This window comes from Phyllobates terribilis, unplaced genomic scaffold (genome assembly GCF_046119375.1).
Source record: "Phyllobates terribilis strain yellow unplaced genomic scaffold, ASM4611937v1 Scaffold_1__5_contigs__length_1240528914, whole genome shotgun sequence".
Taxonomy (NCBI): Eukaryota; Metazoa; Chordata; class Amphibia; order Anura; family Dendrobatidae; genus Phyllobates; species Phyllobates terribilis.
The window spans coordinates 1,090,890,561-1,090,917,520 of record NW_027362761.1 but is presented as its reverse complement, the minus strand read 5'-3'; the positions used below and the strand labels follow the sequence as shown (position 1 = coordinate 1,090,917,520).

Below are 26,960 nucleotides of genomic sequence, written 5' to 3'. Positions count from 1 at the left end.
ATATATCAATTCAAACGCTGATTTCTCTGTAACAGAGAAAGGGATTGGCCATTTAAAGGTATTGCTGGACTTGTCTTTGAAAGGGAAACATATACAAGTGGTTTGAGGGGTGAAATCCTGCTGACTGATTCCCTTTAAAGGGGTTGTCTCGGACATAAAAATTGATGAGAACAGCATCCCTTCATACAGGGATAGTATTCACTTGAGTGGAAGATAAATTGTAGTACTTGGCAGCGGCCACTATGCGGTGTATAGTGCTGTGGTGTTCCGCCCCATACATTGCTTTTATCAATCTGCTGGCGAAGCAAATTTCGCCGATCTCATATTGATGACGTATCTTATAAATAGGTCTTCAATTGTTAAGTCCCAGAAAAGCCCTTTAAAGAGGACGTTCCATCTCTCCTGTCATGTCCCTTTTAGCAAATAGTAGCATTCCCCATGAAACAATTATGTCTTCTTATAACTCTATATTGTGTCGTTTCTCGGTTATTTCTCCTGCAAATTTATGAATGAATTGCCAACTGGGCACTGATTAGACAATCTCAAAGTATACAGGGGCACACCCCAAACTTAACACCCAGTTTTCAATATATATATATATATATATATACATACACACATTTTCAGGAGGAATACATGAGGATCACCATAAGTAAGAATTCCAAATAATATTTATCTAGACTTGCATTATAAGGAATACTGCCATCTACTACAATAGCCAGTCAGTAGAGCAGACCGGTCCGTCCCAATGTTGGGGGTAACCGTCCTTTTTGCCATTATAGGCATGTTCTCTGGAATGCAGGTGTTCTTTGGTGGGCATGATATGTGAATACAAGAGGACCCCCTAGCACAGAGTTGGCTCCGCTACTTCTCTGACCTTGAAGACAGACTGATGAGATCGGCTGGGAGATGCTCCCCATTGGTCACTTTCACTATCTCGCCTATAGTCACCTATGTGTTCCAGTATAGACATTAATCAGAATGGAGGGGCGATGGAAAACATGGAGGAGACAGACACCAACAAAGACAGAATAGAAATATTAAGTAGAACATTTGTAATTAAGAAAAGTTTGATGTTTCCATCTTCTATTCCTAACTGGGTCTTAAATATACATGAAATGAAACTAATAAATAGGTTTCATGAAGTCACTTTACATCTGTCAGCAGAAAATGACTGTTCAGACCAAGCACAGGCGCTCAGTGCACACTGGACATGGCCAGACAGTTCAGTGCACCACCTACTTGTCACCCTTCTCCTTGATTAACAACTCTAGCTTTACAGGAGCCAGAAGAGGACGGAGATAGATGGAAAAGCAAAGAAATGGAACTTGGAGTGCACTGTGTGCCAGTGTATGGTTTGAGCAGTCATTTAATACTGACAGACGCACTTAAACTTCATATGATTGATAGGGAATCATAAACGTGAAGTACAGGACCTAACAACAACTAAAAAAAAAAGTGGTGGCTCGAGGCTTGGAAATAAAGGCCACTAGAATATTTTACCACTAGAAACAGCATCACTTTTGTGTACCATGTTGCAGCTCTCCTTTAAGGGCCTTTCCATGAAAAAAAAAGAAGTTAAAAGCAACTTGCATTATTTAAAGCGCACCTGTCAGCAGGATTGTGCTCAGTAAACTACATACCCTATCAGGTGGGCGACATTACACTGATTAAAATGATACCTTAGTTGATGAAATCTGTTCTGTGGTTCTTGTGTAATTTTCACTTTCAGTTTGGAGATAATGATTTGCTCGTGCTCCGGGGCGGCCTGTGGGGGGCGCTCTATCTGGTGCACTGCTTACATATTCATCTATATGCTCTTATGACAGCTCACTGATCATTCACTGACCCGTCTCCTATTTTACATCATGCATCTAGTAGTGCGGGGTTAGGTAAAATAGGAGGCAGGTCAGTGAAGGCACAGTGAGCTGTCATAAGAGCATATAGATGAATATGTAAGCAGAGCATCAGAGAGCGCCCCCCACAGGCCGCCCCGAAGCACGAGCATATCATTATCTCCAAACTGAAAGTAAAGATTACACAAGAACGACAGGACGGATTTCATCAACCTAGGTATCATATTATTCAGTATAATGGCGCCCACCTGACAGTGTATGTAGTTTACTGAGCACAATCCTGCTGACAGGTGCGCTTTAATTCTATAAACTTACTGAACCTGCTCAGGACCTGCGTTCCTGCCTTTGCTAACTGGCCCCTATCATTATACAGATAGAAGAGGTCTGGCTTTGGTATTAAAGTGAATCTGTCAGCAGGTTTTTCCTATGTAATCTGAGAGCAGCATGATATAGGCCAACAGTCTGATTTCAGTGATGTGTCACTTACTAGGCTGCTTGGTGTAGATTTGCTGTAGACATAGTAGGGGTCATTATGCGGAGCGGTGTAATGCCCGATCCACACCCCTGATTGGCAGCTTCCTGTGTGCACCATACATTGTCAGCAAGATGACAATAGTGGTGGGTGCAGGGTTACACAGATTTGCTGGAGTGCCTGGCATAAAACACCTAGTCCTCCAGTTATAATCCTCTGCTAATAAAGCACTGATTGCATTGAAACACACATCTTAGTAAGTGACACATCCGTGGAATCAGGCGCACTTCTCATTTATTATGTTGCTCTCAGATTAAATAGCAAAATCCTGCTGACAGATTCCCTTTAAAATGAGCAGTCAGGCAGCCTCCTTTAAACATTGAAAATGTGTCGTGGGTTGAACACTGGATTAGAAGCACAGCAGTAGGGATTCAGAACTAGAGCAAATACAGGAGTATTGGAGCCACAGAACTATAGATAAATAATATATATGTGTTCACAAGTGACTAAAGAGGGAAAGAAATGACGTAAGCAGCTTCTAATTCTAAATATTTTATACCATGTACTAGGCTACATCCTAGCACTGCAGGTCTTGATTAGATGCACCTGACTAGATTTGACTAAGAACCAAGAAATAGGTTTACCTTGTGTCAGTCTGCTGGGGGTTGAGCAAAGTGGAGTGTGTTGAAGTTGGTGAGTGGCCTGCCAAAATGTGAGCTGAGAGACAAGCCCAAAGTCCCTCTGTGAATGGAGACTGCATGGGTCAGCTAGGAAAGCTAAGCAGTCTGTGTTGGAGCTGTAGAGTGACGTGAGGAAACAACAGCCTGTTCAGTGTGAACTGTGCATGAAGTTAAATACCGTATTTTGAGGACAAGATGCATTTTTTTCACCAAAATTTAGGATGAAAGAGGGAGTGCGTCTTATAGTCAAGATGTACCTGGCTGTGGCTGTGGGTGGGGTGGTGACGGAGCAGGTCACAGGAGGCAGGAGCCAGTGCTGGGGCCAACACGTGAGCCCGCTATTAAAAAAAAAAATTAATATGCAGTTCTCCACTCACCCATAATCCCACCCACCTCTCTAAACTGAAGCTTATATAATTATTATATAAAATTATCATTGTAAGCTGCTTTTGCCATTTCTTTCCCTCATTAATCACTTGAATGAAGCTGAGCTGCAATACCAGCCTCAGACCATGGACAAGAGTGGCGCTCTTTCTGGGATAAAAGAAAAAAGTAGCTTTTTTTTCTAATTTGGGACAACACCGTTAAAAGTTTTCCCCCATTTAGATTTTATCCAAAGCTTGACATTTGACAACTTCCAATGGTCAAGCATTTTTGGTAATCTGGACATTAAAAACACATGTTGCATGAGAGTAAATGCGTTTTAGTCATATAAGAGGAGCCGGAGAGGTCAGACCCCATACACATACTATAGAGACCCAGTTATGGAGCAGATTCTGAAACACACATTGGTTTATGAGTGGATTCACTTGGACCAAGTCAAGGAAATAATGACAAACATCTGACGTATGGCTGACCCTTAGAGCGGTGGCATGAGCCGGACCTATATACCGTATATCTCATATTTGGTTCTATGTTTGCATTGGGCAGCCATGTCCGTGCTACAGAGTTCATCTTTATTTCCTTGCAGCAATGGAGGTCATAACAGTAGAGAAACCAGACTACATATTGTTAGCAACATTAGGCACGTCTACCTTGTGGAGAGCAGTATAGTGTCTGCGGGTAAATACTCTGTGCCACTTATTTTAACTATATCGCCAACATTTACCTGAAAGAAACTGGCAACCGGTTAATAATCTGTAAATTGATGTCAATAGCAAGAGCATTACATATACATAAAACACAAGCGTCCTAATGACCCGTGAAGGCACCGGAGTAGGCAGGTAGAGCAGAGTTTAGTGCATCGCACCATAAAATATTAATTCTGCGTTATTACTCCTGAGCTAAATTTTATAACGTGCAGATGTATACTTATGTGTTATAAGAGAAATACAAGAATCTGCAGCCGTGAGCATTTTCCACCAAATGGAAAAAAACAAAAACATTCTACACAGTTCTGCGTCCTTCTACATTCAACATTGGCTTATCATGACACCACCATACTGAAGGTCACCCAGCAATCAGGTGATCAACCCAGGTCTGGTGCTCTGTAATTTGGAGGTAGCATCTGGCTACACACTTCGATTTTCCACTTTAAGGCCACATTCACACGCTCAGTACTTGGTCAGTATTTTACATCAGCATTTGTAAGCCAAAACCAGACAAGGAACAATCAGAGGAAAAGTATAACACTTCTGTATTTATCACTCCTGGTTTTGGCTTACAAATACTGATGTAAAATACTGACCAAATACTGAACGTGTGAACGTGGTCTAAGCCTCGGTCACTGTTTTGGTAGCTCCAGTTAAATCCCGAGTCCTTAACATGGGAAATTGTTAACTAAGTCAAGAGGGGTCTGGCTTAGCTATTAAAGGGAATCTGTCAGCAGGTTTTTGCTACCTCATTTGAGAGCAGCCTGATGTAGGTAAAGAGAAGCTGAATCCAACGATGTAGCACTTAGATTACTGGGTGCAGCCGCTCTCACACAATCAGAGCTTTTAGGTTTAGCATGAAGCAGAGCTGAGGAAGCTAACTCTGCCCACAAAGTCCATAGACAGAGAGATGCTTATCACAGGAGGGGCGCTGCTGAACTAGTTCAGCAATGTTAATCTATTAGTGATAAATCCTTCACACTTAGTAAAAAAACAAAACACACTGTGACACATCCCTGAATTCTGTGTTTTAGCCTCTATTTACTGCTGTCTTCAGATTACATTACAAAAACCTGCTGACAGATTCCCTTTAAAACGAGCTGACAGCCAGACCTCTTTATGAGGCTGCAGATCAGGGCACCCCTGAATGTAAAAGTACATTCGTAACTTCTTTATAACTATATTCCGACCACATCTAAATGTGTCAACATTTTTTTTTAGAAGTGGACAGCTTTAATGCGTTATCCGTGAACACACCTGCACTGCAATTTTTGAAATTCCCATAAAAATGAATGCACATAACTAAACATCACAGCCATTTCCGACAGCTAGAGATGGTCTGCTAAAGCCAGTAGAGGTGGGACACTAATTTATTAGACATTAATGGTATAACTTACATAAAATTACCTACAGCCAACCAAATTCAGCCTCACACGAGACAATATATTTGAAAGAAACCTGTTATATCTGATAACCTGCAGATATTGGGTTAATAGTGACATGAAGGTACCAGGCCGCTGTACTGAAAGTGCGGCACCAGGGAGAAAATAAACTTAACTTTTCCCGGAAGCAGCAGCCTTTCAGTCGTAGAGGCGTGCTGGTGCAGCAAAGTCTCCGCTCACTATACTGTGAGTAGCGGCTGCAAGCAACGCCCTGGCACTTTGACTGACAGCCATCTATGCAGTGCATCGGTGCAGAGCCGGCTGTCAGCCAAAGTGCCAGGGCGTTCTTAAAGCTGCAGCTCACAGTAAATCCCAGCGGCTCCCAAGAGAAATATAGTTCATATTCTCCCAGATGACGCACATTCATAACGCTATTAACCTGCAGATTAACCCTATATCTTCAGGTTAATAGTGTTATCCGGCATAATAGGGTCCCTTTAATTACCATTACCTACAAAATCGCTCAAAAAAGTAAGTGATATAACATACTATCCAGATAAGATCTAAAAATGTACTTTATTAAAGTGTATAGTCTTATACATTCAAGCTATAAAATTGACCAGACCCCCTTGAGGAAGCGAGATCTACACATGCGAAACGCACATTGGAGATTATGTTTCTGTGGCAATTTTGCAGATTGCATCACACTATGAGTAAAGGCATTCTTGCAATATACTTATGAATTGGTACATATAGGTCTGTGTATTATATATATATATATATATATATATATATATATATATATATATATATATATATATATATATATATATATATATATATATATATATATCATGTTTTGACCACTGTTTTTATTATTTGAAAGTTCTATACATTCATGCTCATTGTGCTTATCCTTAGAATATTACAATATTACATGCACCGCTTTAGTGCCAATGTCCTGGATGTTGATTGCCATCCTTCATGCTTTTCAGTTTACTAAAACATTTTAAAATATTTGCTTTCAATAAAGAATATCTTTTTTTACTAAAAAAAAAAAAAAAACTCCTCCTTTTGTTACTGCACAAACAACTGCACCCAGGTATATGATTCTCTGAAAATATCCATGCTAGGCCATAGTTGGAGACCAGATTAGTCCGGCACCACTCCTTGACGGCTCTTCCCAGCTCTGCTACAGGTGACTGTTTTTCCGTATGTTCACCCGACGGAGAGATCTATCAATCAGCTGCAGCAGCACTGTGAAGAGCCAACCCCGGCCAGCTCTTCCCAGTACCACTGCAGGCCATTGATAGGTCTCTCAATATGTTCACATGATGGAGAGATCAGTCAATCACCTGCAGCAGAAATGGGAAGAGCTGCCCCAAAATATATTTTTCACTTCAGAAAATAATATACCTGGCTGTAATCATGCATAATTAATTAAAGGGGGTTGTCCGGTGAAAAAAAGTCAGCACCTATCCAAGGTGACAACTGGTGGACCGGGTGTCCTAACGGTGGGACTCAACCTGATAAGTCGAACAGGAAACTCCGTGGACAGGAGGCCGAGCAGAGTGCTTGGCAGCCTCATAGGGAATGAATGGCGATACGCTCGGCTTTTTCTGGGATCCTCATAGAAAATGAATGGAGTGGCGGTCGGGCATGTCCACTGCCGCTTCATTTTGTAATGGGGCTAAATATTCCCTTATCTGCCGTTCAGTGGGGGTCCCAGTGGTTCCCTTGATTTCACTGTAGAACCCCTGTAATAAATTAAATTAAACAAAACTCATAAGACATTAGACAAACAACCCCTAAAAACACTACAGGAGGCCCCATATCAACACACCCTGCTCATTTACTGTAATGGTATACACTAGGAAAAGCACAAACTGCATCCCACAAGATGACTAGCTACCCAAAGTCTTCATAATGATGATTGTACCTGAAGATAATGCGAAGCAAGAAAGGGCCTTACTAAGAAAGCAGCCCAATGCATGTTTCGCTACTTTGTCAGGAGGTGGTTTCTGTTCACAATATTAACTCCTATTACTGTTATTAATAAATTCTGGCCAATGGTGCTCTGCACGGATAAGACACACACTGTTCACCACCTGCACCACAAAGTATATTTAGGAAAGATAGACTCGTCCATAACACTTCTGCCCAATTTCTGACTGCTTCCAGTTCATCTGGTGCCGGGATTACCATTGCGCATGAACGCCTGCCATCCTTCTCCTCCCACATATAGCAATTAATATAACTTTTAATAACAATTGGATAAATGGGTGGAACACGCTTTATAATTATGCCAATGATGGCGCCAATACAGATATGGGAAATAAATTACCATGCTATAACTTGGGCATAGAAAATATTCACCCGGCGGGTATAGTCATTACTAAAGTCCATCCATATCTGGATATTACGTACGATTTACTTTTTTGAACCAGTTTATAGGTTGCAGTATCTATAGAATACCCTGGGGATATGAGGTAAACGTCCAATGGGAATATCTCCAATGTTTTGCCCTTGTCAAATATTCAATTTTGCTTTAAATATCAGAAAACTCATGGGACACTGAGAAATAACATGGAAGGAGCACATCCTAGTATTTCTGTACAATAGACGTGTACACACCATTGCCCTGCTTCCACCGTACCTGAATGGATCGATCGTTGGAAAGCGGTCATCCACCTACCTGAACTTCAGATGTTTTGTTTAAATTTGATACAAAAAGTTACTACATTGCCGAAGTCTCGACAAGCGGATTTATGAGATCAGAGGCATTTCACAGTTCACCATTACATAGCGCGAGCCCTAAGACCAAATCTTTCCAAGCGGAACATAAAAGCGCCAAACCTATTATTTTAAAAGGAGAGAAAACTGTATCCGCTCAAGTTACAAAACTCAATTACATCCCCTTGTCCTCGGGCTATGATGTTCTGGGGAGGACACATTGTGTCAATGTGACTAAGCGCCATCGCCTCCTTCCCATCACACAGCAACATTTGCTTCCTTGATGGGATTTTGCCAGTAAAGCACTGATCATCTCACAAAGGCTGAACAGTGTTTCTTTTTTGCAGACTGTTTAATAAGGAATATAAAAGAGAAAAAGTAAGAAAGGAAATGTCAGCACAGATACAAGAGGATACGCTGGAACGTGACATCGACTTTTCCAGAGTCTCTCAATTATATAAACCAATGAATACTTTGAGATTGCACTGTCTATTCGCAAAAGGAAATCTGGAAAGCACATGCTCATTCACCGTAAATAAAAATTATTTCACCTGGTGTAATTGCCGCTGTTCTCCTGAATCTAGCAAAGCTTGTTTTTCATTCCTACACCTCTCCGTTCACGAGTTATGACCACCTCCTCCATGCAAATAAATCTGGTCCTTTTGGCCAAATGGGCTTATTCCTCAACTCCTAGGTGGGCATCTTCACGAGTACTACTTGTACTTGATTTACATATAGGGAAGAGGGGGCCATAACTGAGGAACAGAAACAAAAAAATATAACACCAGATTCAGGAGAACAGGGACACACCATTTCTTATGTAGTTTAGACACTTTATATGTTGTTTCCAGAAGGAAAGAGGAACAGCCTGGTCACCGTGCGCCATAAATTGCGCCACAAATTTCCAGCACAAGGAAAGCCAGCCAATAGGTGAACAACATGAACCACTGATCAATCTGGCGGATTTTAACCCTGTCTAGTATAAATGTCTGACCCAGTTCCCAGCGTATATATATCAATGTATCCATAGGCTCCTTTAACCCGATGGAGGTCAAAAGATTGTCCGTTTGGTCCCCGTCAGGGTGATCTAAGCAGGCAAAAATTTTGCTTTTTAACAACTTTACATTTTTTTTTCCCCAATACAGGCACCAAACTCCCTGTCTCCCCCCACAAAAACAATTATTTGCAGTACGTAATAATTTGTCAAAACAATTGAACCCTTTGGGTGATGTTATGAGATTGTATGTCTGTACAGTAGCATACATCAAAGCCTTCTACTGGAGTTATAGGTCAGAAATGGCTTAAAGTCAATGGCCACTGATCCTAAACATGATTATCTAGTAAATGAATCAATATGATCTAACCAAGGACAGATTGCCCAAAACGTGTTAGCCCATACACAGGTTGTGATTTTTAACTGTTGTATTAAAGGGAATCGGTCACCGGGTTGTTGATATGTAATCTAAGAGCAGCATGACGTAGGGAACAGAAACCCCAATCTCAGCGATGTGTCACTTACTGGGCTGTCTGCTGTCATTTTGATACAAATCACTATTTTCTCTGCTGCAGATCTAGCGGGGCTCTGAATGCAGAGCCCTGTATAACCACAGAGGAACCAGAAAGCTGCCAATCAAAGGTGGGGAGTGGGGTTACACATAACAGTTGACTAACCATCTCTCTCTTAAAGGCATAGTACAATTCCTATTGCGCACAAGTCAATCACTGCAGTATGTCCTGCAGACGTCATACGCAGCTCAAGACAAGTTTATCATGGGCAACACTGAGGATTCTGGTCCTAATGCAAGAGAGCCGCTATCAGAGTGGAAGAAAAAAGCAAACATTATATAGTAAAGTTCAATTATTCTGGAAATTAAAAAAAAATAATGATAGCCATATATTATCCAACCTTAAGGAACTAACAGCAATAGTAGCAAAAAGCATTTGGTTATGGGCTGGAACTAGCAGGACACATCACTAGATGTCTGTATATCGGTGAAGGGAGGATACTGGAGAGGGAGGAAGGATGGCCTGGGGGGGGGGTTAGGATGACTTCCCATTTTATTTCCCTTAATTCAAACGACTGATCAAAATCTAATGATATATGGCAATGGTGGATTTGAGCGTCAACGGACAACTCTTTTATAAAGGTCGTCCACCTACTTTTTTTTTTTCCTACTTAAATGTGTGTACTTTGGGTTAAAAATCATTTGGTCAATTCAGCTTCATTTAAAATTTTTGCACCATTTTGCTTTTCCAGACTCTCTCGTTCAACTTTGAGGTGGTCTGCGGTCATCGGCTGAGAGTTAAAAACCGACTCTCCCATTTGACCGTCAGAATGAGCTGTGATGGATTTTCAGTCATCCTCTTCTGCAGACAGCAATAGACAGTGTAATATAGAAGCCATGAGAGGTAAATGGTGAAAACTGTGTAATGAAACTCAATAATAAAAATAATTGTTAACTATAAATACATGCATCCAAGGGGAAAAAAAATGGTCCCCAAAAGTGGACAACCCCTTCTGTGCAGAAGTGTCTAGAACTGTACCTGGACATAAAAGTCACCCATAACGCATAAAATATTCTTGGTTGAAGGGTTAGTCATGCTGTTCACATTCCACGTCATCCAGAGAGAAACTTTTTCATTACTCTCCTGGCTGATCAACTGAAGGAGGTTTCTAATAAGGGATGGACACCCACTATTAAATGAAATCTGTCAGCAGGGTTTGTCATGTAATCTGAGGGCAGCATAATGTAGAGGCTAAGAGTCTGATTCCAGGGATGTGTCACTTACTAAGCTGTGTTTTTTTTTTTTTGTTTTTTTTTTTTTATAAAATCAGTGTTTTATCAGCAGGAGATCATCATTACAGGACTAGGTGTCTTGTACCTTCCAGTCAACTGCTCTCTATAACCCCGTACCACCACTAATTAGCAGCTTTATGCCAATGCACAGTGTACACAGAAAACTGCCAATCAGTGGTATGGGCAGGGTTATACAAGGCTCAGCATTCTGAGCACTGCTAGATCTCACATCAATATTCCCACCTGGAATCTCGTTGTTATAGAATACTCAAAAAACTACTTGTACTATACAGTTCATCCAAAGCCATTAAGCCCAAACAAACCAAGAGTATTTTGCTAAACCAATAAATCTTTATTGAAATAATTAATCAAAAATCACAAAAAAAATGTAACAGAGTGCAGCAGAGAAAACCGTGATTGTAACAAAATGACAGCATGCAGACCAACAAGTGACATCGCTGGAATCAGGTTCTCAGTCACTACATCATGCTGCTCTCAGATTACATAGCAAAAACCTGCTGACAGGTTCTTTTAACCCAGATTAGGTTATCTCAGCATGGGTTTTCAAAAGCAGACATTTCTTTAAAAGGGGTATTACTAGCTCATGAAGTGATCATCAGTCTATGATTGGTGAAATTCAGATTTCCACCGATCGGGAGATCAGCCATCAGTGGTTTGTTCTGCAGTCTACACTGCTATCATTATATTTGCATATAGAGATAACAGGGCATTTGAACAAGCACACAGCTTTGGCCAGTGAGAACCATGATTAGGAGACCTGCTCTGACTGAAAGCCTCGGGGCTGGTGATTTTGCAAGATTTATAACAGCAGCTTGTCAGAAGCAGACACAGGGGTGAGCAGATAACTACTATATAGAAATTAATGGGCTGGACAAAGAATACTGGGATAAAAGGCGTTAACTTCTCTCCTGGAAAGTAGCTACTGTGCAATCATGGCCAGCGTCTGGGCTGGCACTAGTGGCCCAGCTCTATGGAACAAGCTGTACACTATGTAAGATAAAAGCTCACAGTGCACGCGAGTGACAACAGATCAAAAAAGCAAGTCAGCTACAAACTTGCTTATATTCATACTGTCTCACTAAAGCAATTTAAGAAGTTCAGAATACCCCTTAAAAGATAAATAAGACATGATGTCATGACCTTTGTGCCTCAGCTCCACTAAATACTAAAGCATATGATGTGCTGTCCTTATAAAACTTTTTGAAAGCATAAGAAATCCATTAATATGTCAGTGAAAATACAATGGTTGGTATGTGTGAATATAGAAATGTCAGTATACAAGAAATACTAATTAATTCCAAAGTAAATGACGTTTTCTGTGTTATTTATTAATAAGAACGGCCGTTCTCTATTTGAAAAAGACAAAAAAAAGAAGAAGTGAAACGAACCAAGGATGGAGCTACAATCCTGTGTCCTAATGAATATCAATTATTTCCAGTTAGTGAACTCAGAAGAACACATTAAAGATTTATCTGCTCTGCCATTAACATAACTGCATTAGCATCCGTCCTCCTGCTCAATGTGTCTCTTGGCGCTTCCATTATAGCAGTGAACAACAAGCCGTTCACACAGAAATGTCTCAGTCACTGGACCATTATAGCTCACACCCTCGGAACAAATTCTTTTCATTTACAAGATTCTCAACATTTTTACTGGAATTTGGGACAGTTTCCAGAAAAAAAAAATAATCCATCATCATCAAAATACAAAACCACCACCCTACGTCATCCTACTTGGCATGGAAACACAACACAAGTACTTTGCTTCCGATTGCCGAAGGTTGGTCGGGAAAAGTTAGTCATTAGAATTTGCAATTTGACAGAGATAAGCCAAAAGTCTATACATATTTTTCTAAAAAAAACCATACAAAATTAAGCTGCTGTATTTATAGTTGACAATAGAATAAAAAAAAAAATTAAAAAGGGGTTGTGCACTTTGGACAATTCCTGCAGGTTAGAAGGACCCAGGCCAAAATTGTCCTTTTACTTAGAAGGATGCATGCCAAAATTGTCCTCCTGCTTAGAAGCACCCATGCCAAAATTGTCCTCCAGCTTAGAAGGACCCATGCCAAAATTGTCCTCCAGCTTAGAAGGACCCATGCCAAAATGGTCTTCCAGCTTAGAAGGACCCATGCCAAAATGGTCCTCCAGCTTAGAAGGACCCATGCCAAAATTGTCCTCCAGCTTAGAAGGACCCATGCCAAAATTGTCCTCCAGCTTAGAAGGACCCATGCCAAAATTGTCCTCCAGCTTAGAAGGACCCATGCCAAAATGGTCTTCCAGCTTAGAAGGACCCATGCCAAAATTGTCCTCCAGCTTAGAAGGACCCATGCCAAAATTGTCCTCCAGCTTAGAAGGACCCATGCCAAAATTGTCCTCCAGCTTAGAAGGACCCATGCCAAAATGGTCTTCCAGCTTAGAAGGACCCATGCCAAAATTGTCCTCCAGCTTAGAAGGACCCATGCCAAAATTGTCCTCCAGCTTAGAAGGACCCATGCCAAAATTGTCCTCCAGCTTAGAAGGACCCATGCCAAAATTGACCTCCAGCTTAGAAGGACGCATGCCAAAATTGACCTCCAGCTTAGAAGGACGCATGCTAAAATGGTCCTCCAGCTTAGAAGGACCCATGCTAAAATTGTCCTCCAGCTTAGAAGGACCCATGCCAAAATTGTCCTCCAGCTTAGAAGGACCCATGCCAAAATTGTCCTCCAGCTTAGAAGGACCCATGCCAAAATTGTCCTCCAGCTTAGAAGGACCCATGCCAAAATTGTCCTCCAGCTAGAACCGGCAATAATCTGCTCTAAGGTGTGGGGAATCTTGGCGTTAAGTGTTTAATTTAACTGCAGCGCCACCACTGGGAAAATAAAGGATTACAGAGGGTCCATCTAGGTCTGTGTAACACAGATGGACAGGTCCTCCAGAACGAGGGGTGCTCCTTGTAAATGCTCTCCTATCTGGCTCACTCTCTAAATTCCCAATTTGTGTACAACGCATTATGAAAATTTTCTACCACTGGAGAACCCAAATACCAAACCAGGCGTCGATCTACAGAAAACAATGGACAAAGCTGTATAAAAGCTCAAATAAAGAGGTATTCAAGTTCACTTATCATCCTTTACATCTATCTGCTATACAGTCATGAACAAGCATTGAAGCAACACACTGAATGGGTCAGTGGGGCAGCGCTGGAGAAAGAATGTCCACCCTTCACATGGGTTCTGTCTACAGCACTAAAAGAATCTGCATTTACAAGACCAGCGCTCAGTTGTCTTCACAATCACCTCATACTCCTGCACTCATGTTCCTGGGAGACCCAGAATATCATACTTTCGTAAAGAGGAGTTTGGAGGTTTAAGGTTGGGAATTTTTATAGCACAGAGTAATGTTCCCAACTACTCAGGCACCATCATGTTCAAGGCTAACATGGCATTCAAGAGGCTTCTAGAGAAGAACACAAGCTGCCGGCTTCTAATGACAAAAAGTCTAAAAAAAAATTTCAAAAAATGTATGTTGTCTTTGTGAAATATCCCACCGTTTCGTATTTAGCAGCCCATGGTTTGCAACAGAACCTCTTCTGACAAGGGGAAAAAGCTGCACCTTCCACAGAGTTAGAGACATATATTTACAATGACTACAGAATTTTTTACAAATTGACAATTTTTTTTGCCTATAAGGCTCTGTTCACAGGTCATTTTTGGATACATTAGAGGTGTAAAAATCATAAGTATTCACAGATTTAGATCTAAGCATCCACAGGCCACCATGCACCAAACAAATATGGTTTGACTATATGTGCACCAGTATGCGTTTTGGTTTTGTTTTTTACAATGAGGACCTAAGGGTGCGTCCTTCCTCATCTCTCATTTTGACTTGAAATATCCATAGATGAACGGCACCAGATCACCAGTTTTTGCATTACTCTGTCGATTTTCTAGCACGACTCATCCAATGATATCTCAAGCCAAGGGGAGATAAGAAAGGACACATCTGTGTCATGGTATGTGAACACAATGGTGTGTGTCAGAGGTATAGTATGGGGGAATATTCCCAAATTATACCTCTGACTTTGCCATTACTGTTGTCTTCCGACCTGTGGCTTATTTTACATGATAGAAACATAACTACATAAAGCCTTGTATGTGTCCATCATTTCTGTACAGGCTTTCATGTTTTGCCTCCTTGATACTACGGTTAAGGAATCGCTACGAGGGGTCATTATACAGTGACTGAAAGCATAAAATCTCCTGTTCTCCAGATAACAATGCATATCTAACATTACAAAGATGTCGCTCATGTGTCCTTCACTGTCAGAAATTCCTAATCGCTCCATAGAGACAATGGAACCTTATTGAACAGGTAAAATGTTCTTTAATTAAAGCGAGAAAGTGAAACAAACCTTTTCCCAGTGCACAATCTCCCAGGCTCCGTTCCGTAAAACTGAAAAGGAAAACAGAGCGGTTCTCAAAAAAACCAAACATTGAAATTGATGTCAAATTCCAGCACAGATACGTACAACCAAAGGAAACTCCAGGCGTAGTACAACCATTTACAACACTTTAAAATTAAAGCCAACAATAAATAAATATTGGTAAATATAGTTATCTATATACACATATCGCATATCTCTCCCAATCTATCTAGAGATTTAAATCTACCTATCTATATATAATATACTAGATGGTGGCCCGATTCTAACGCATCGGGTATTCTAGAATATGTATGCGGCCAACCGGGTGCAATCAGCAGAAAATTGTTTAAATTTGGCGCCAAAATCGCTGATTGGTCGCGGCCGGCAACCGCGACCAATCAGCAAAAAGGTGTTTAAATTTGGCGGCAATATCGGTGATTGGTCACGGGTGGCGGCCGCGACCAATTAGCGAACTGTGTTAGTGAGGACCGGAGAGCTTGTTTAAATTTGGCGATAAAAGCGCTGATTAGTCGCGACCGTGACCAATCAGCAAAATGGTGTTTAAATTTGGCGCCAATCTCGCTGCTTGGTCGCGGTCGGCCGGCGGGAGCGACCAATCAGCAGAGCGTTGTTTAAATTTGGCGCCAAAGTCACTGATTCGTCCGCGACCAATCAGCGAATCGTATTAGTGAGGACCGGGGGAGCGGTGCTGCCTGTGCGGCTACTTCCGCTGCGAGAAGCTGGGAGATGAGCGGCTGCTCGCAGCAGAAGTATCCCGACCGGCAGCGCCGTTCCCCGGTCCTCTGTTCACACTTGCCGTCGGGAGATGAGCGGGCCAAGTCGCTGATCTCCTGACAGTAGTCGCATGGAGGTCAGCGGCGTCGCCGGTCGGGGTCCTTTTGGTGCAAGCAGCTGGGAGATGAGCGCCTCGCGCCGCCTCATCTCCCGGCTGCATGGCCGCTGACCTCCGTCCTGCAGATGAGCCGCTAACGGCCGCCATCTTTTTCTCAAATCCCGCGTCGCTGATTGGCCGCGGCCGGACCAATCAGCAACGCGGGATTTCCTGGACAGACAGACGGGATAAGACGAATATATTATATATATATATATTTATATATATATACACACACACAAATATATACGGTGGTGTGAAATAGTGTTTGCCCCCTTCCTGATTTCTTATTCTTTTGCATGTTTTTCACACTTAAAGGTTTCAGATCACAGAACAAATTTAAATATAAAAGACAAAGATAACACAAGGAAACACAAAATGCAGTTTTTAAATGAAGGTCTTTATTATAAAGGGAAAAAGAAATCCAAACCTACAGGGCCCTGTGTTAAAAAGTAATTGCCCCCCCTAAACATAATAACTGGTTGGGCCACCCTTAGCAGCAACAACTGCAATCATGCGTTTGCAATAACTGGCAATGAGTCTTTTACAACGCCCTGGGGGAATTTGGGCCCACTCATCTTTGCAAAATAGTTGTAATTCAGCCACATTGGAGGGTTTCCGAGCATGAAACACATTTTTAAGGTCATACCAAAGCATCTCAATCGGATTAAGGTCAGGATTTTGACTAGGCCTCTACAAAGTCTTAATTTTGTTTTTCTTAAGCCATTCAGAGGTGGACTTGGTGGTGTGTTTTGGATCATTGTTCTGCTGCATAACCCAAGTGCGCTTCAGCTTGAGGTCTCAAACAGATGGCCGGACATTCTACTTCAGGATTTTTGGTAGACAGCAGAATTCATGGTTCCATTTACCACAGCAAGCCTTCCAGGTCCTGAAGAAGGAAAACAGCCCCAGACCATCACATTTTACTGTTGGCATGATGTTGCTTTTCTGAAATGCTGTGTTACTTCTACACCAGATGTAATGGGACATACACCTTCCAAAAATTTCAACTTTTGTCTCGTCAGTCCACAGAGTATTCTCCCGAAAGTCTTGGCGATCGATCATAAAGATGTTTTCTTGCAAAACTCAGAAGAGCCTTTATGTTCTTATTGCTCAGCAGTGGTTTTCATCTTGGAGCTTTGCCATGCATGCCAATTTTACCCAGTCTCTTTCTTATGGTGGAGTCATGAACACTGACCTTAACTTCTTTGGATGTTGTGGTGGGGTCTTTTGTGACCTCTTGGATGAGTAGTCACTGTGCTCCTGGGGTAATTTTGGTCGGCTGGCCACTGCTGGGAAGGTTCACCACTATACCATGTTTTCGCCATTTGAGGATAATGGCTCTTTCTGTGGTTTGCTGGAGTCCCAAGTCCTTTAGAAATGCCTTTATAACCTTTTCCAGACTGATAGATCTCAATTACTTTGTTTCTCATTTGCTCCTGAATTTCTTTGGATCGCAGCATGATGTCTAGCTTTTGAGGATCTTTTGGTCTTCACTTTGTCAGGCAGGTCCTATTTAAGTGATTTCTTGATTGAAAACAGGGGTGACAGTAATCAGGCCTGTGTGTGGCTAGGGAAATTGAACTGAGCTTCTCAAAGATGTGATAAACAACAGTTAATTTATGTATTAAGGAAGGGGGGGTGGGGGCAATCACTTTCACACAGGGCCCTGTAGGTTTGGATTTCTTTTTCCCTTAATAATAAAGACATTAATTTTAAAACTGCATTTTGTGTTTACTTGTGTTATCTTTGTCTAATATTTAGATTTGTTTGGTGATCTGAAACATTTATGTGTGACAAACATGCAAAAGGAAATCAGGAAGGGGACAAACACTTTTTCACGTGTGTGTGTGTGTGTGTGTGTGTGTGTGTGTATATACACATAGATGGAGGGAGACATATATAAACAATGTATAGATCTATATATACAGTGGGTAATAAGTATTTGATACACTGCCGATTTTGCAAGTTTTCCCACCTACAAAGAACGGAGAGGTCTGTAATCTTTATCATAGATACACTTCAACTGTCACATTGTATGGTTCTTAAATAATTAAATAGCATTTTATTGTATGAAATAAGTATTTGATACAATAGAAAAACAGAACTTAATATTTGGTACAGAAACCTTTGTTTGCAATTACAGAGGTCAGACATTTCCTGTAATTCTTGACCAAGTTTGCACACACTGCAGCAGGGATTTTGGCCCACATCTCCATACAGATCTTCTCCAGATCTTTCAGGTTTCGGGGCTTCTGCTCGGCAACATTGAGTTTCAGCTCCCTCCAAAGATTTTCTATTGGGTTCATGTCTGGAGACTGGCTAGGCCACTCCAGGACCTTGAAATGCTTCTTATGGAGCCACTCTTTAGTATCCTTGGCTGTGTGTTTCGGGTCATTGTCATGCTGGAAGACCCAGCCACGACCCATCTTCAATGTGCTTACTTACTGAGAGAAGGAAGCTGTTGGCCAAAATCTCACGATACCTGACCCCATCCATCCTCCCTTCAATACGTTGCAGTCGTCTTGTCACCTTTGCAGAAAATCACCCCCAAAATATGTTTCCCCCACCATGCTTCATGGTTGGGACGGTGTTCTTGAAGTTGTATTCCGCCTTTTTTTTCCTCCAAATATGGTGAGTGGAGGGGATATGAAAAAGTTCTATTTTGGTCTCATCTGACCACATGACCTTCTCCCATGCCTCCTCTTGTGGATCATCCAGATGGTCATTGGTGAACTTCAAAAGGGCCTGGACGTGTGCTGGCGTGAGCAGGGGGACCTTGCGTGCCCTGCAGGATTTTAATCCATGACGGCGTAGTGTGTTACTAACGTTAATGTTTGAGACTGTGGTCCCAGCTCTCTTCAGATCATTGACCAGATCCACCTGTGTAGTTCTGGGCTGATTCCTGACCTTTCTCAGAATCATGCTTACCCCACAAGGTGAGATCCTGCATGGGGCCCCAAATCGAGGAAGATTGACAGTATTCTTGTGTTGCTTCCATTTTCTAATCATCGCGTCAATAGTTGTTGCCTTCGCAACAAGCTGCTAGCCTATTGTCCTGTAGCTCATCCCAGCCTTGTGCAGGTCTACAATTTTGTCCCTGTTGTCCTTAGACAGCTATTTGGTCTTGGCCATGGTGGAGAGGTTGGAGTGTGATTGAGTGTGTGGACAGGTGTATTTTATAGAGGTAACGATTTCAAACAGGTGCAATTAATACAGGTAATGAGTGCAGGGTAGGAGGGCTTCTTAAAGAAAAACTAACAGGTCTGTGAGAGACAGAATTCTTGCTGCTTGGTAGGTGATCAAATACTTATTTCATGCAATAAAATGCAATTTAATAAAGTAAAAATCATTTTCAGTTTATTTTTAGATTCTGTCTCTCACAGGTGAAGTGTACCTAAGATAAAAATTACAGAACTCTCCTTTGTAGGTGGGAAAGCTTTCTAAATCGGCAGTGTATCAAATACTTATTTTACCCACTGTACATAGATATATAGAGAGATCTCTACATATATCCATATCTCTCTCTATATACATCTATCTATATCTATACACACACACACACACCCTTTATTGGGGTTGCCCCCGGTCCTGACTAATATTCGCTCTGCACTGGGGCCTGCTGTCAGTCAGTGCCAGGGGCGCAGTTACAGACTGAACCCACGCCGCCCTCTTGATTGAAACCGGAATGCTGCAGGGGGTATAAAGTTAATTTTCTCCCCTCAGCATTCGGCTAAGTGCGGGCAGGTTAGCAATGCTATTACCCTGCAGATTTACCCCATATTAGCAAGTTAGTAGAGTTTTTATGGTGACAGGTTCCCTTTAGCATTCTGTGTTAATTAGTTTTACAAAATGTGATTATGGTCAGTCAGAACTCTGCTTTCCTGATACATAGCTCTACAGACTTGAAACCTTACATTCTGGCAGCCTGATGCCACCACTAGAGGGAGCTGTGACGTTTCCTGCATACTGGTTTCTTATGGATTACAGTGTACAAACAGTATGCAGAAAGCTCTTATGCTCTCTCTAGTGGCTGCTGCAGGGAGCCAGAATGTGAGCCCTTAAAATGATGAACATGCAGGGAATGGGGAGCTCCGATTTCTATAAAGATAAATAAGGACATTTCTCAGGAAAACATTCTACAACTATTTAAAAAAAATAATGAAATGGTATACGAGTTGATATTCACTTGAAGCCATCAACCTGTCACAACAAATGATATATGACCAATTATGTGAGATACCCCATTAATAGCAGCAATTTGTGTATAAGCATTAAGCAGAGCAATTATTAGTCAGCCGAACTGCAGGCAAGGCAGAAACTCGAAAGTGAACCCATCAAAGTGAAAGTAAAAGTAGAAGATGTGAAATATTGCACAAAACCAAACCCTTCCCATTGATCCATGTATTTCTGTGCTAGGGATCTCCATTATTGTATCTCATTATGGAAACCCATTCTGTATCTGAGCAGGCACTGTGTGTGATTGTGTGAGGAGAATGGAGGATTAGGCTATCCTCAGAGACACTCCGGGAACATGGAGTCTTCGTAAAACGTACGCGGTATTGCAGCTAAAGCATGTACGTCTTTAAAGGGAGTCTGTCACACAAAATGACTGTTCAAACCAAGCACAACACCTTGTAGGGCACAGAGTCTTAATAAAATGTGCACCATTCATTTCTAAGTCCTTGGCTGAGTTTGCCAGAAATTGTTCTTTATTGAAACATGCTAAAAACATGCTCAGTACACACTGGGTGTAGCCAAACAGCTGAGTGTACATTTCTACTTACTTGCCTCCATCTCCTCTCCCTTGTTCCTTCATCGGCAGCACTGCCTTTATAGGGGGATGGTGACAGATGTAAAGCATGTAGGTGGGAAGGTGCATTGAACGGCTTAGCCACACCCAGGGTGCACCAAAAGCCTCATTAGCATATTTGAATAAAGAACAATTTCTGTAGTAATGTGGCAAAGGATTTAGACACTAAAAGTATGATTATTATTAGGGCTACATCCCCTACAAGTTGCCATGCTAAATTTGAACTGTCGTTTTGTGCTTCCTCATTAAAAAACTGGCCACAAAACTCTGGTACAATGATATACAATATATCTGATCCAACTAAAAAAAGAAAAATAATACTCCAGAACTTACCTTGGGTGATTTTCTTGTTTACAACATTGTCAGCTTTGTGTCGCTTCTGTAAAACACAAAAATTATGCAATTAATGATAGAAGATCTGATAACAGAGACATTTCTTGCATTAAAGCCATCAATCAAGCTTAAGAGGCAAGTGCTGAGCAGAGAAACAACCTCAGGAGGCAAAGGTTAGTTAAGTGCTCTGTCACGCCCCGAGCACTTAACACCTCATTTGCATATGAATTACAACACAAATTTCTCTGGAATGCAGCAAGGCATGGAAGGCATAAAGGGATCTTTCATTTCACAGACCTGCATGCCCACATATGCAGTTTGGAGGGCAGGAAGGAAGGGGGAGGGGGATAGAGGTTGATCTTACTGACAGATTCCTTTTAAAATTAGATGGGAAAACTTTCAAAAGGGATAATACAGCCATTCGGACATGAATTTTCAAAGTAATTACAACAGCCTCATCAGGTCTAACAGTTCTATTTCTTATTGTATTAAGTTCATAATTAAATCTGGTGACAAATACTCTTGAAAATGGTTGTCCCACTACTTCGATACTGACGGCCAACCCTACGGGATAGGTCATCAATATCGGATAAATGGGGTCAGACGCTGGCAGCTTCAGCCAGATGTACAGAGTATGGAGCAGTAACAGGGCTGATATGTACACTGCGTAGAGGCCATTTTCAGGTGCTGCATCTCACCTCCTAATAGTTAATAATAGTTTATTTTTATAGCGCCAACATATTCCGCAGCACTTTACAAATTTTAGGGGGGACTTATACAGACAATACAGAATAAGCATATCTCATATCGAACGGAGTGAGGGCCCTGCTCGCGAGCTTACAGTCTATGAGGAAGTGGGGGAGACACAAAAGGTAAAAAGTACATATATTGTATAATGCAGCCTTGATATACTGAATAGGATAAATAATAATACATGGACTGGTCGCCAGCCAGTATGTGTGCAGTCCTGACAGAGGCTTTTATGTGCATGGTTGGTTTGAACCCGAAGTTGAAGAAGATTTTAATATGGGGGAAAGCTGGGATGGACACAGTGTGTTTAGGTGATACGCCAGTCTAAAGAAATGTGTTTTTAGGGTTCGCTTGAAACTGTGGGTATTGGGAATTAATCGAACTGTCCTGGGTAGTGCATTCCAGAGAATTGGCGCAGCACGCGAGAAATCTTGGAGACGGGAGTGGGAAGTTCGGATTATGGAGGATTTTAGTTTCAAGTCATTTGCAGAACGGAGGGCACGTGTAGGGTGGTAGACTGAGACAAGGGAGGAGATGTAGGGGGGTACTGAAGCATGGAGCGCTTTGTGGGTAAGCGTGATAAGTTTAAAACGAACTCTATATTGGATGGGCAACCAATGCAATGACTGGCACAGGGAAGAGGCATCCGAGTAGCGGTTGGCGAGGAATATGATCCTGGCTGCTGCGTTCAGGACGGATTGGAGAGGGGAGAGTTTAGTAAGAGGGAGACCGATTAGTAGAGCGTTGCAATAGTCAAGACGAGAATGAATAAGAGCGACAGTAAGAGTTTTTGCCGAGTCAAAGGTGAGAAAAGTCCTGATTCTTGAGATGTTTTTGAGGTGTAGATGACATGAACGAGCGAGTGATTTGATGTGAGGAGTGAAAGAAAGATCTGAATCAAAAATGACCCCAAGACAGCGGGCTTGTAGCTGGGGAGTAATGGTTGAGCCACAAACGGAGATGGCAATATCGGGCACAGGTAGATTAATGGAGGGAGGAAAGACGAGTAGTTCAGTTTTTGACAGATTCAGTTTTAGGTAGAGGGAGGACATAATGTTAGACACAGCAGAAAGACAATCACTGGTCTTTTGTAGTAATGCAGGGGTGATGTCCGGAGCAGAGGTGTATAATTGGGTGTCATCAGCATAGAGATGGTACTGAAAACCGAATCTACTGATTGTTTGTCCAATAGGAGCGGTGTATAAGGAGAAAAGAAGGGGGCCTAGGACTGATCCTTGAGGAACCCCGACAGTAAGAGGAAGTAGGGAGGAGGAGGAGCCGGCAAAAGACACAGAGAAGGAGCGGTCAGAGAGATAAGAGGAGAACCAGGAGAGAACCGTGTCCTTGAGGCCAATAGTGCGGAGCATAGTGAGGAGGAGCTGATGATCCACAGTGTCGAATGCTGCAGAGAGATCCAGGAGAATCAGCAGGGAGTAGTGACCATTGGATTTAGCTGTTAGTAGATCATTAGAGACTTTAGTGAGGGCAGTTTCAGTAGAATGTAAAGAGCGGAAACCAGATTGTAAAGGGTCAAGAAGAGAGTTGTCTGAGAGATAGCGGATTAGACGGGAGTGGACCAGGCGTTCCAGGAGTTTAGAGATAAAGGGAAGATTGGAAACAGGTCTGTAGTTGGCCGTGCAGTTCTGGTCGAGGGATGGTTTTTTAAGTAATGGATGTATGCTGGCGTGTTTAAAAGAAGAGGGAAAGATACCAGATGAGAGGGAAAGGTTGAAAATTTTAGTTAGGTGAGAGGTGACAGCTGGAGCAAGGGACTGAAGGAGATGTGAGGGAATAGGGTCGCTGGTGCAGGTGGTAGGGCGAGAAGATGCAAGGAGCCTGATCACTTCATCTTCCGTGACTGGTTCGAAGTCAGAAAATGAGCAAGATACAATGTGGCGGGGGGGAGCATGCATAACATTTGGGGATTGGGAGAAAATTTCCTGTCGGATATGGTCAATTTTTTCTTTGAAATAGTTAGCCAGATCGTCAGCGCTGAGGTCGGTGGTCGGGGCCTGCGCTGTTTGATTGAGGAGAGAATGAAACGTGTCAAAGAGTCGTTTAGGATTATTGGAAAGTGAGATGATGAGGTTGTTAAAGTAGGTTTGTTTGGAGAGGTGAAGGGCAGAGTTATATGTTTTCAGCATAAATTTATAGTGGAGGAAATCTTCGGGCAGATTTGATTTTCTCCACAGCCGTTCAGCGCACCTGGAGTACCTCTGGAGAAGACGTGTTTGAGGTGTGTGCCAGGGTTGTCGCCGTCTATGCCGAATTGTTCTTTGTGTAGGAGGTGCGGCTTCATCCAGGGCGCATAGCATTATTTTGTTATAATGCTTCAATGCAGAGTCGGGACATGAGAGGGAGGAGATTGGGGCCAATGATGATTGCAACCTTTTTATAAATTTCTGGGTGTTAATGGCGCGTAAATTTCTATAAGTGTGGACGGTGGGAGTGTCTTGAGTAGAGTCACAGTTCTTGACAGAGAATGAAAGAAGATTATGGTCAGAGAGTGGAAGGGGAGAGTTAGTAAAGTCATGTACTGAGCAAAGCCGGGAGAAGATCAGGTCCAATGTGTTCCCGTCCTCATGTGTAGGAGAATTAGCAAGCTGTGAAAGGCCGAAGGAGGAGGTTAATGATAAAAGATGCGTGGCAGATGGGGAAAGAGGATCGCCAATTGGGATGTTAAAGTCTCCCATGATTATCGTGGGGATGTCGCAGGATAGAAAATTTGTAAGCCAGGCAGCAAAGTGATCCAGGAATTGACGGGGGGCACCTGGGGGGCGATAGACAACCGCCACTCGCAGGGAGAAGGGCCGGCAGAGTCTGACTGTGTGGGCCTCAAAGGACGGGAAGATAAGGGAGGGTACAGGGGGGATAACCTGAAAAGTACATTTTGTTGAAAGAAGCAGACCAACACCTCCACCTGATCTGTTGTCAGGTGGCGGGGTATGAGAGAAATGTAGGCCACCATAGGAGAGAGCTGCAGCGGCGGTGGTGTCAGACTGCTGGATCCAGGTTTCAGTGAGAGCCAGAAACCTACTGCACTGTTGTACCTGAGAAGGGCCACTACACAGTCCAGCTCCATACTCAGTCATTTCCAAAACTTTTGAGACTAACAAAAATTTGGGTTTCAACAAAGTTTGCCATTTTACTTTTTTAAAGCGTCAATTGGCATTAACCCTAGATTGTTATGAAGAGTCACAAAAAAATCGCACAGTCATTCCTTGCAATGAAAGTTAACTTGAAGGGCTATTCACATCTCCAAGAACATATCCCAATATGTAGTAGCCGGTGTAGTAAAAATAAGAATATTAGCAAATACCTCCAATTAGAAATGTAGTATAGTTTTTCTTATTCACTAGGTCTCTTTCCTCATGTGCAGGGCATTGCAGGACCTTAGGTATCCAGCAGCAAACTTTGTGAAAAATCTAATTTCTGGCCGTCTCAAAACTTTTAGCCACGACTGTACATCTGTTCGGCTGCAACTATCAGTGGGATGCCGGCGTTTGACCTCCTTGATCTAATAATGATCCAATAGGTCACTAACATCTAAATAGTGGACATCACATCTAATATGTCTACGTAGCACTGCTCCAGGCATAAAGTGATTGGTTGTCCAGGATATTAGACAAAATTGGCAACTTTCTACCAAACTCTCAGCTCTTCGACTTCAATGGAACTGAGTCGCGATACCAGACACAAATAACGGACATTTGTTTCAGGGGGGAAAAAGGTAACTAGATTTGTCTAATCTTGAAAAGTTTTTTTTTTTTTTTTTTTTTAACTTCACATTGGCTCCAAAGTCCAGATATTTAGGAATCAAAAATTTTGTTCACATTGGCAACAAATTTTAGTCGCCAACCGGGACTCTGGGGACAGAGGAGCTTTTTCTTTTTCTCCCTCCATGTCTATGTCCACAGGCAATGTTACAATGGTGAGGGACACCTAATTCCTCAGTTCCTTTGGTCAGACGACTGCAACCTGCCACAAGACACAATCTTACATATACATCTCTAAATAATCAATAACCAAGGTTGGTAGGAGAGATCCTTCTCCTGTCAGTGAGATGCAACTCCACAAAAATCCATACAATAATTGGAAGGTCATCGTCTAAACAAACTGTGCTATGTTCACGCACAAACGGACTGGCCAACCTGGCGGCAAACGGCAAAGTGTGACTCATCATGAACTGATTATGTGAGGAGCACGTAGGAAGCATCTGGAAGTAATACAGGCCAATAATCATCACAGAACGGCTGCACGGAGGCTGCCCAAGCCCAAGAGGAGATAATGGACAAGTGCCGGCTACATCACACATCTACATGTAATGAGCATCGATCTACAATAAGGAAAATTCCAGGACATGACATCAAAACATCACAATGAGTACCATGCAGGAAGGAGAGAGATAATAAAAAGGGTCTATGTGATACTGACTGGAAATAACAGAAGCTTTGGGACCACAACCGGCTTTACAGATGACCAGGCATATGGGCGAACATACAGGCCTCATGTATTGAGCCGCTTACCATACAGTGACGGGTCATCCATAGGCTTCCATACAAAAAACAAAATAAAAAAGGGTGATGAAATTTTTTTCCCCCTGGTAGTCAGCCAAATATAGCATATGCTTTTTTTCCATAAAGTAAAAATAAAAAAAGGCAAATGTATACCGATAAATTCCTGTGGTCTAAAAAAGGGGTCCTGTGTGCAGGGCCTGTTTTAGACAAAGTGG

At 42.1% G+C, this 26,960-nt stretch overlaps 1 protein-coding gene across 5 annotated transcripts in view; it reads right to left on the bottom strand.

Moving 5' to 3' along the window:
- ATP8A1 (ATPase phospholipid transporting 8A1) overlaps nt 1-26,960 on the bottom strand; it is a 250,232-nt gene that overhangs the window by 155,168 nt on the left and 68,104 nt on the right. For 3 of the 5 annotated variants that reach the window (XM_073645564.1, XM_073645562.1, XM_073645565.1), the window contains exons 6-8: nt 21,479-21,524; nt 15,429-15,469; nt 4,043-4,116 (exon numbers count right to left, since the gene is read on the bottom strand). In XM_073645564.1, coding sequence (XP_073501665.1) covers nt 4,043-4,116; nt 15,429-15,469; nt 21,479-21,524 — 161 coding nt within the window. Of the gene's footprint in view, nt 1-877; nt 952-4,042; nt 4,117-15,428; nt 15,470-21,478; nt 21,525-26,960 lie in introns of all 5 variants that reach the window. The other 2 variants (XM_073645563.1, XM_073645566.1) reach the window with 1 other exon arrangement.